At 40.2% G+C, this 11,344-nt stretch overlaps 1 protein-coding gene and 1 long non-coding RNA gene across 2 annotated transcripts in view; both read left to right on the top strand.

Moving 5' to 3' along the window:
- Nucleotides 1-439: 439 nt before the first annotated feature.
- On the top strand, nt 440-4,845 carry LOC118406254. The gene is made up of 3 exons (XR_004830013.1): nt 440-939; nt 2,996-3,095; nt 3,846-4,845. It is a non-coding gene; the product is annotated as an uncharacterized LOC118406254 (long non-coding RNA).
- A 965-nt stretch (nt 4,846-5,810) lies between these two features.
- The window catches only part of LOC118405442, a 22,200-nt gene continuing 16,666 nt past the window's right edge, over nt 5,811-11,344 (top strand). Inside the window, exon 1 of the mRNA XM_035804942.1 lies at nt 5,811-5,841. Coding sequence (XP_035660835.1) covers nt 5,811-5,841 — 31 coding nt within the window. The remainder of the gene's footprint in view (nt 5,842-11,344) is intronic.

Raw genomic sequence — 11,344 nt, 5'->3', positions numbered from 1 at the left:
GATGTGTTCAAAATTCGTATTTTCCCAGAACTATCGTAGAGTGGAATTTGTTATCACCAAGCACAGTAGGGGCATCTTCTCTGGATAACTTCAAATAACGCTTGAAGATAGATGTGCTAAAGTTATATTAGGTGTGACGGGTCGTTCGGTGTAATATAACCAGCTGCTGCCGCGCCGCGTGCCTGCGAAGCTGGTGTGTTACGCCGAACGGCGGTTATACCGGCTATATGAATTAGATACAGATACAGAGAGGTGAATAAGGAGCTGTGTAGTGCGACAGAAAGTGTCTTCAATCTTAAGGATTTTAAGAAGCTTGCAATATGGTATTCGGGTAGCTCTTCACCATCGGATCATCAAACACCGAGTACTTCTCCAGTGATCAATTTACTGTTTTACGTAGAATTGGGCAACATTCTTCGTTAAGTTTGCGCAACATTTTTCGATAAGTTTCAGCGTGTGGTCGTATACAAGCTTACCCGTGAAAACTTTGTTGCTAAAAGGAATGTTAAAGTCACTCCGTAGCTGTACATATTTCTTGGTCGTTTTAAAGCCCTTTTTGAGATTTAAGTTAGAAAAATAATTAGACCAGCAGCTTCAGACTGATTAGCGGCGTTTTGAACACCTGTGTAAAAAAACACGTTTGGAGTGGTCCGGTCAAAATGGCGCTTTCGTAAGACGGGAATGCTTAGGAACTATAATTTTTTGCGAGTTTTTAGGTACTTTTCCGAATTTTTGTCGGTAGAATGTTTTCCTCAAGTGTGGAGCAGAACCTTGGGAGTTTCCGTAGCGGATTTATGCCGCTCTCTGGATAGTTTGAGAAGAAAAGTAAAGGTTGGTTTTCTGACCATTGACCTGGCGATTTTGGAGAAGACAAGAAAATGGCGAGACGGTTGGGAAGAGGTGCGTGATGTTTTGAGACGACCTCACTTATTCTTACAGGTAAACCAACAAACTCATTCCACTCGTATCATTTTGTAGCAACTAAAAATACGGAATGTCATGATTCGTGAAAAATGGTGAAGTACTGTAGGCTTCGATTGACAGTTTTGGTTTAAGACGGACTTTCACAGAGCCAGGCAATTTTAGACCATTTTGATTTGGTCAGATTTTTGAACGTTTGGACGTGTGGTATGCTACTAGAGTATTGAATATTAGTGTATGTCTTTGTAAGGGGTGGTGGTGTTGTGGCCCCATGTTCTTTTAAATGCTGCACGAGGAACGTTTAGACTACAGGATCAGAAAGCACGCACAGGACACAGTCATGCCGTTGACACGCACGGGAGCTGTGAGTTGGACACTCTCTCTGCTGCCTTCTCTGTCTGTCACCTCACTCAGACTGTCCCAACTTCCAACTCCCGGCTTTCTTTTATTCCAAAACCCAGACACAAACAGTAGACAGCATGACAGGGCCTTTCAACTTGATACAACATAAGTGCTAAATAGCTGCCTCCAAAGGCTTCAAACAATAGCATGAAGGTGTCACACCTTTTGTTGTCTTAGTCATCAAAAGTGAACGTCTTACTGTGAACAAGGTTGTTTTGCATACTGTCTGCTCGACTTCATGTTAATCACTTTTGGGCTTCAGTGCTAAACAGTTGGGTCCAAATGACTTAACAAAACAGCTACTAACAACATCTAACAAAATATCACAATTTGTGGACTTGTTTTCCACCATCCCTACATCTTATCTGTCTATTTCAGTATTATAGAACGTTTTTAGTTCCTATTTGCAAAAAAAGTATTGTCCCTTTGTTATCTCCACATGTTTCAAGAACACCAGGTGTTGGAATGCGCACGAATGTGTATTATGAAATTATTCTGATGTTCCCGCCCAAATTTCAGGTAAACAAGGTCAATGATATCAAGTTTCAAAAGCAAAGGAGTTTGACATTTTTGTGCACCTACCCCTAAGCTGCAACAGCTACTTTGACCTTGAATTTTGACAGAAGAATTGCAACTTTTGACAGAAAGGTATACTAAATTATGAAATTAGAACTACATAACTCAGTGACTATATGATAAATAACATTGTAATTTTTTGTTAAATAATATTTTGAATTTTTTTCTCAGTCATACCTGGGGCATACCTCATAAGGCGCAGTAATCAGTTTGTAAATTTTAGTTGAGTTGATCATATTTGCATCTATCATTTATGATTGATTGGAAAAAATTAGTCATATCCTTTTTAAGTCAACGGAATCCTGAAAACCTTTGTCCCTTTCTTCTTCCTTTAAAAACCTTCATTCATGATAATGAATATTCCAACTTTGGGAAAGTGCTGCATAATGCATATAGATGTCTGAGTGTGTTCTTGTAACGCCAGTTCACCGTCATTCGCCGGATAACCCATATCCGTTGTACCTAAAAGTAGGATATCTTTTAATGGGGATATCATGTAGATGGACGGTGGTTTCAAATTGCTTTTTTTCAATATATTGCAGTTTGAGACCACCGTCAGTCGACTTGATATCACGAAATTTAATTACGATAAAGGTTACCCTAGGAGTAATTGTCCCTCTCTCTCCGGACAAATCTTGAAATCGATTTTTCTCGGTCATTTTTGGGCCAAATGAGTATAGTTGGCTCCTAATGGCTATGGTATAGCAATGACATTGGTGTGAGTTACTCTGTATACTAGCCTGACTAAAATCTCGCTCCTAGCGGCCGGCCCTACATTAACCCTAGCCTGAGCCATGAGTGAGAGATGGTATAAATACAGGCTGACTCTGTATACTGTCAATGCATTTAAGTTCCGCGAAGTTACCGCAAGGCAGGAAAAGGCCAGTTCGCGGTGGTTTTAAGTTCGTGGCATCACTATGCACTATAGTCTCTTACTTCCATGGAAAAATGTTAGCAGTCAGGTTTTAAGTTTGTGGGGAAGTGGCAACGCGGAGAACATAAAACCACTGCGAACATTTCTGCATTTATAGGACATTGCACATGGCAACTTAAGACTTACATGTACATTGTATGTTTGTTTAATGATTCTTCATAGGATTCCAGCAAAGTATGCAGCCTTACCTGTCTCTACCAGGTGAGACACCACAGGTGAGACCTGACAACTCACCACAGGTGGCACGATACAAGAGTATCAGGTGAGAGAAATCTGGCATTCCTCACTTTTCCTATACACCTTTCTCACGCGGCGGCCATGATAGATCTAAAACGAGTTCAATGTGGCAAACAAAAGGCTGTCCATCATAATTAGCAGTTCGACCAATGGTAGCCTGCCAATTAGGAAATCGACCAATAAGTGAATGGCTGCAAATTCGTTAAAAATTTGCATTATTATGTTGTTATTTTGCATCTCTTAAGGGACTATGGGGTCAGTCTACACTACTCTAAATTGCTACATCTTTCGGTGCATAACACTTCTTGTAATATTTATTATTCTATCTTATATCATGAACATTTGTGTGGTTTGGGGGAAAACTAAATGGGACCTGATTTTAGAAATAAGTTTTGTCTGTTTGCCTCATTGACCTCTTCTTCGATCTATCATGGCCGCCGCGTGAGAAAGGTGTATACCTGAATTTTTCACACTTAAGACCTCTACACTTAAATCATGTTCACATTGACTTATATATACAGCACACCCACTACATCAGAGCAAGTTTCCCAAACACTTAATAATTTTTCACTCCTGTCAGCAATGCATACAGTGTGCTCCCCAGGGGAGGTCTTTGCTAAGCTGAAGACCTGGTGCTTCGAAACACCAGCATACCTTGGCAATGACTGATCAGGTAAATAAAATAAACAAATTAACTTAGCTTATAAATAGAAAGAAAAAACAATATATAAATATATACACACAACTTAACCAACCACCCCCTTACTATTTTCAGAACGTGTATATTATGCGCACTATCTCCCAGGAATACTGACATCAAGCAACCAAACCTAGCGTCGAAGCCTGGAGAAGAAAACCTCTGGGCCAGGGTAAAAAAATCCACAAAGCCCCTCTCCGTTAGTGCAGAAGTCCTGATGAATGTCAGGATGACTGAAAATGTACGTGTTATGAAACTTCTGAGGTTACTGAACTTTGGTGGTGCCAACACAGGTGAACTTTCAAGTTAAAAATAGATGTCATCTTGACTTTAAAAAGATGTTATAAAGTAGTCTGTTTGCAGCAGGTACTGTTAGAATTGTAATGTCAGCTTTTTTATCATGCAGTTCAAATGTACTTACGTTTCACATTGACTTGTAAAATTGACATGTACATCACTAGTTAGTCTGGCAAACCATTGAGCCTGTGTTTAAAAATAATTGTACTACAATTTGTACAAATGCATTGACCAAAGAACTAGCAGCAAGTAGAGCAGATGAAATGTAATTCTTGATGCAGAACTTATGAAGAAAGCCTGTCAAAGAAAAACTTGAAGAAGGGTATTATTGTTGTAGAGCTTGTTGAACTAAGAAGGTATTTTTACAAACTGACTGTGCCTTGAAGAGTCGTTGTACACTGTTGTAACTTGGGGAGAGATTAAACCGAATGGTTTTTGGATGTTGAGCATTTCGTAGGGCAGACTTAACGATGGGAAAGTAATTTTGTACATCTATTTTTAGGAGCAGGGTTTGCATCCATGTATTACTAAATGGGCGCCTTGAAAAAATGGGGTACGGGATGATAGACAAGTGTGGTACTTGGACATATTAACCTAGAGTCAAAACAATTGTTACATGCATTTTTTTGTGGCATCAGCAGTTGGAGTAGAAAAACTTGTAAGTACTGAAGGTCAGCAGTGTTCGCAAACTTTAGCTCTTGATTGTCGCGCAGCAGAATTGTTTTGGAAGCGCTGTCGCCCTTAAGCCCCCTTTACAAATCAAGAATTTGGCTCGGCCGAGCTGTTAGCGAGCTCTAAATTACGAGGAGGTATGACCCTGATGCCGACGAAGAAACTCTGTCATTTGTTCGTAGGTATCAGGGTCGTGCCTCCTCGTAATTTAGAGCTCGCTGACAACTCGGCCGAGCTAAATTCTTGATTTGTAAAGGGGGCTTTAGGGCAAACTTTTGACCTCGTAAGAATCTTAGCGTACGTACGTGTGATTTATTCTCGTTCCTCGCTAAAGCCAGGGTCGGACCTCAGGAGATAACTATATTTTGTTCGGCCCTGGCTTGCCGCCTGTTTTTGTACCATGTTATATGATGATAATGATACTGCTAATGTGTTGCAAATGTGTTGCATGGGGATGCAGGTTGTATGCTGGTCATTTCCTCATGGCGGTTTTCGCAATGCCACGCTGTGTGCGAGAGAGAAACTATGGCTGCCTTGCAATATAGGAGATTGTATTTTTTTAAAGGAATTGTTATGTGTTAGAGTTGACCAATAAAGATTGTTTAGGTAAAACCTTCCATGCTTTTGTCTTCTTTTGCTGTCACTTGTGTGTTTTTGAACTTGCTCTAAAGGGGAAATATTTGCAGTTGAATCTGCCTTGCAGGGTTTACTATGTATGAGGGGAAGTGTTTGCATTGTATTCACTGTAAATGCAGAAATGTTCGCGGTGGATTAATGTTCGCGGTTTTCACGGTGACCACTTAACCGCGAACTTAAAACCACCGCGAACATTTTTCTACACTGGTATTAGACTGCAGTCTATGGTGTTACCGCGAACTTAAAACCACTGCGAAAAGTCCTTTTTCCCGCTACCGCTAAACTGAATCCCATGCATTTACAGTATTATAATATAAAAATAAAGTCCCTGCTGTTGTCATTACTGAAAAAAATTGCGTTGGGATATCAATAGCTTCTGTGAAACTTACATCTAGCTGTTTGAGCTAAAGAAGTAGCCTGAGTCTATGCCATGTCATAATGACTGTAGAAGAAGAGCGGGCACTTGGAGGTATGGAGTGTAATTAGGAAAACACCGCAGTTTAATAAAAAAAGAAAAGAAAAGAAGTTTATTTACAAGTTCGTGCCCGAGGGCTAATTGCAAGTACATGGTATAAACATAGTAGATGTAGACATTATACAAGTAACAATGGGCAGTTATAAACAATATTCTACTCTAATACTAGTGTTGGCTATTTCTAAACAGGTTGGGTTTGACTTCTTTTTTGGAAGCAGAAGGAGACGAATTTTTTTTCTAAAATGTGTAGGTTTCCGCGATTTCAAGAGAAAAGTGGTTTTCTGTTCGTCTGTCAATGTGGGGAAGTTGGGATAAATCTTTGTGACTTCTTCAAACATAATGATTCTTTCGGTTTGGTTGAATGGACATTTAGAAATAACATCATAATTAGGTCATCTCAAGTTTCATCACCTGGTACCAACAGGTGCACATAATCATTTAAGGTGTATCGGCAAATTATAATTTACCCAGGTAGCCATGTGCACAAAAAGCTCCAGAAGAAAATAAAATATATGATGAAAACACCAATTCTATATCTTCATAGAGAACGAGAAATTATATAATGAACGGGTTGAACTACGTGTATTTCATACTTTAATTATATGAGAGAAAAACTACATGAATAAGCAGGAATTGCTCTTTCCTTCCAGTTCTTGGACCACAAGTAAAAGCTATACGGAGTTTCTCTAGGTCTCAGACACGAGTGTGGTGAGGTTACGTCATTCCATGCTTGTTCTGGAATGGCAGCCTTCATGTTCCATTTTTAAGGTGCCAGCTCCAATAGGTTGGCACTGCGAGCCTTGGACCGCTGAGCTGAGCTGTCCTATGGCTTAGGAGATCACTAGTTCTCTGTCTGGGAATGTAGTGTCTCAAAAAACTAGGGCCTTCCGCGGTGCCCTCAAGGCTAGTCTGGCCACGCCAGGCTGTGCCGCAAGACGTCACGTAACACGATGTCGCATTATGGGAGACTTATACAAAATAAATACAAATAAAATTAAATTTTCTCATTATATGTTCATTTTCCCACAATTTCCCAGACCTCTTCTAGCCCTCCCCTCAATACAAGGTTTAATATTGAATGGAAACTACTAGTATTGTTGTTCATGCCTCTTGTCACCCCAGCCCCCCTACACCCCACCAAATTTTTAAAGTACCTATACAAAATGCATATTTCACTCGTGGTTTTGATATCAAAAAGACCATTTGGGTAAATTATGTTCATCATGCACCTGTAACACAGGTGAGTGTAATCAATCTGAATACATCAATTGCTAACTTGCAAACTATGTGTGGTGGCCAACACTATTCCAGGACCTATTAGTTTGCTACTTGGCAGAATCTGGCGTGAGAATGAAAAGACAAACAAAGACTGACAAGCAGATCGTGGACACTTTTTCTTTATTCAAAAAGCTAGGCATGGACAAGAACAGAAAACAATAGAAACTGAGTTCCATTCTAATATAAATGCTACAAATCCGACTATCCAAGACTATCTAAGTAACATACATTCGCATGATTCCACCAGGTGTCATTATACCGCCACCTCAAAAACGTTGTTACAGAGGCCCAATTTACACGAGGCAGTTTGAACGACGTACGTCGTTTGATTTTTTGCCTCCTGTAAATCGGGCCAGAGGCCTTCTCAAGATTGTTTTCAACACCTAGATATCTGAATTGTGTATTACATTTAGGATATTTAACATTCGGTGTTGAAGACAATCTTGGGATGACCTCCATACTAACGATTTTTTGAGGTGGCGGTATTATGGCACCTGGTGGAATTATGATAGTCGATGTTACACCGAAATCAACACTGTTCTACACGTAGACAAAGTAACATGCCCATGACCCATGTAGAAAGTCTTAATCCTAACACTTATAAAGAAAAGTTACTTTAGTTAACATTATATATTTTGTAACAACAGACATCTACGATCTTTACTGAACTAACAACGTTACACACCGCATAGTTGGTCAAGTTCAACAGATACATGCCACAGCGTTACTGAAATAAGATCAGTAAATTATATTGTGTACCACATTCCTCTCTAAGATAATCGTCTTGTGACATTCAAGACGGAGCGGTACACAAATGAAGCTGCACACGATACATAATATGTTAATACATTTGTATGTACGTAGAGCATTCTTAAGTCGGCATATTGGCAATTGGTAAGTTTTGACGAGTAATTAACTTCTTAGTCAGCGTACTGATGAGTTATTACACTACTTTCACAGTGCACATTCAGCTTGGAATCAGGACGCTATTCCGAAGAGCAAGTAATAATAAAGTTTACTACTGTCCTCTATTAGAAGCGCCTCACACATGTCCACATGTCCACACACGCTGCGTATTTCGGGGTCAACGACCTAATGTGCGCCGCCTGGAATGCCGAAAACTTCCGATGAATTACTCAATCCAATCAATCCAACCTACAGTTTTCTCATTTCAGAGTATATACATATAAAACTAGTGTTGGGGATTATGTTTTCGAAAAAAAAATTAATTAAATAGCTGTCCAGGGGGGATGGTCCGAGTTGTCCCGGCAGATGGGCCGAGTTGACTGGGCCGAGTTGGTGATGGTCCGAGTCGTCCGACATTCCTTTAGCTTGTGGGACAGCCACTAAAAGGCCACCTGGATAAATCATGTTGATGTGCATCTGTAACACAGGTGAATATAATTACGGTTATCAATCGCTAAATATTGTATATATAAATGCTTTTACAACTGTATTCTCATTTTCTGTTAGTCCATGTGATTTAGTTACAGATATAACACTAATACTCACAAAGTTTACATTAAAACATTTGCTTGGTGCCGTATATGCAGAATGCATGTTAGTTGGAACGGAAAGCGAAAACAAAGACCTTTGTAACATAAACAGACTAACATACGAGCGATCGCGATGGTGTCACGGTGACGCAGTGGTAGGAAAAATCAGGTGTTTGGCAAAATATGGATTTACATATTAACCAGTAATTTGATTTGCTAGTTTAAATATCAATCTTTAATCCAGTCTACTGGCGTCCTGGTAGGCACCGGCCGTCAAATACCCCGGTTATAAACAACAACAGCGATCGTTGGTATGTAAGGGAACTGTCTAGAACAAACACTTGCAAGTTGCGTTAAGTTTTGATAGATTATATCAGCATTGCAAAATCTTCAGCTATGCAGGTTCTACATGATTATTAACGGAACAAAACGATACATACCTGAGCCTTCTCCATTTCGAAAAAAAAGCAGCCGTGTTTTTACAGGCACGGAGCTGACGTCCGTCAACTCACCTGGCAAAACTTTTTAACCTTTGACCTCTCACAACGGCACCTGATATTCACATAGTATCGCAGTATGTCAGCCGAACAGCTAAGGAGCTTATCTCCTCAAATGGAGACGGCATGAGAGCAAAGTTATCTGTAAACGACACCGCAAACATTATCTATGGACAGCCATAATCCTTCATAATTCTACTGATGTTAATCCTTACCGTTCAATGTTTCTATTATTCGTTTTTGGTCGAAAAAAAAACAGTGGTAATTTCACGACAATGCTTACAGCGTTTGAAACTGCCCTTTGGATCACGGAATAGCAGTTTCCTTTGCCTATACGGCTACCTTATTCCCGACCCCTCTCTGTACCTTCAAGTCATTTCATCCCTCATCACAAACAGACTGCATCTGGCCGTGGCACGGTGCCCATAAAGTGCCGCAAAGTGACTGGTGAAGGTACTGCAGGCACTCATGTCTGTCCAGGTGCACCTGACCGTGACACGGTACCAATAAAGCGCCACCCAGCGTGGGGTGAAGGTGTTGCAACCTAGGAATCAGTTCTCTCTTTTCGGCGAAACTCTGCTGATTATTGAAGGCTGGTGGTGTTCAGCACCAAGGACAGGCATGTTTTCCTTTGTGTTGACGATGATGTAACGATTTCAGCTTTTGCATGCATGACGCCCGGCAACTTTAATAGTACTCTACAGTTTAGATAATAAGAAGCCATAAAAGGTATCATATCATTAGATGCACGTTAACATATGAATTTTGATGTGAAGTTGGATTTGAGATGCTCGGGAATATCGCATCTATGACGTGACGATAATTTCTTCATCCGCATGAGGGCGCTGTCAAGTTCCCCGAAATACTGCCCCAAAATCGACCCGCCGCCCTGCACGCAGGAATGGAATCCTAGCTAACAAGTCGATTTTGGGCCAGCGTGTCGATTTTGGGGCGGCGTGTTGATTTTGGAGCGCTTCACAAGGGAAGTACTCTCTAATGCGAAATGTATCTTACTCTACAAAGAAAGCCAAAATAAATTGGTAAAACAGCTAACCTTCTCTTTTATTTTTATTGTTGATATAACCATTCAAAATGTACATATTGTACATTAGAATCTTAACCCACAAAAAGTTGACAGTGAAGCAGTAGTTAAATATACATGTACATTATTCAAAGGTGAAGTACACATTGTAAGGCCTTTGAGCTCTTAAAACCAAATGCATGCTGAAATGTGAGCCACCTTAGGTACCGAGACTTTGATGAGCAGAGCTGTGTAAGAAGATGGGAGTTGTGAGTATGGTCTCTTTGTTAACACAAGACAACACCCCATACACCTACACGGTACGTCACACACCCAGGTCCCATTCCCTTACACTTCACTAATACCCAACACATGCATGACACTCATTCCATTTCAGATCATAGTTACACACATCACTCTACACTGAATCCACAAACACGTAGCCAAAATTTTACATAGTACATGTATGTCACAGACTTCAGTAGACATCTACTCATTGATTTTCACAGCCACTTTTAATTACACAATGTGTCAGACCTTTACACTACACTGCATCCTCGAACACTTAGCCAGAATTTTACACGGTACGTCACACCTTTATGCAGTCACTTAACCACTCTTAGGACCTCTACACTTAAATATTCACATTGACTCATACAGCACACAACTACACCAGAGGAGCTTCTCAAACACTTAGAATAATTTTACCCTTGCAGGACACTCATTCCATTTCAGACCTTTACCCACAACTACAATGCATCATCAAACACTAATTTTACACGGTACGTCACACTTTCATGCAGTCAATTTTTCACACTTGACCTCTACACTTAAATATTCACATTGACTCGTACACCAGACCACTACATCGTAATTTAGTTGTCCAAACACTTAGAATAATTTTACTCCTGTCAGCAATGCATACAGTGTGCTCCCCAGGGGAGGTCTTGCTCCAGGAGGAGGGTCGTCTTGCTAGAGTCTGAAGACCCCGGCGCTTTCGAAACACCAGCATACCTTGGCAATGACTGATCAGGTAAAATAACTTAGAAGTCAAGTGATGTCAAACAAAACAGTAGACACTAGACCTTTAACACGTATGCTAAACATTAGTTGATACATATACGTATAGTAATTGAATGTTCTTGAAGGTTCTTAAACTTGATGTTCCTGCTCTTTACCTAACGCTCATCATAATCATCATTTGG

The sequence above is a fragment of the Branchiostoma floridae genome, chromosome 18, assembly GCF_000003815.2.
Source record: "Branchiostoma floridae strain S238N-H82 chromosome 18, Bfl_VNyyK, whole genome shotgun sequence".
NCBI classification, from domain to species: Eukaryota; Metazoa; Chordata; class Leptocardii; order Amphioxiformes; family Branchiostomatidae; genus Branchiostoma; species Branchiostoma floridae.
The sequence above is the reverse complement of the archived record's forward strand: the minus strand, read 5'-3'. Positions and strand labels throughout refer to the sequence as shown.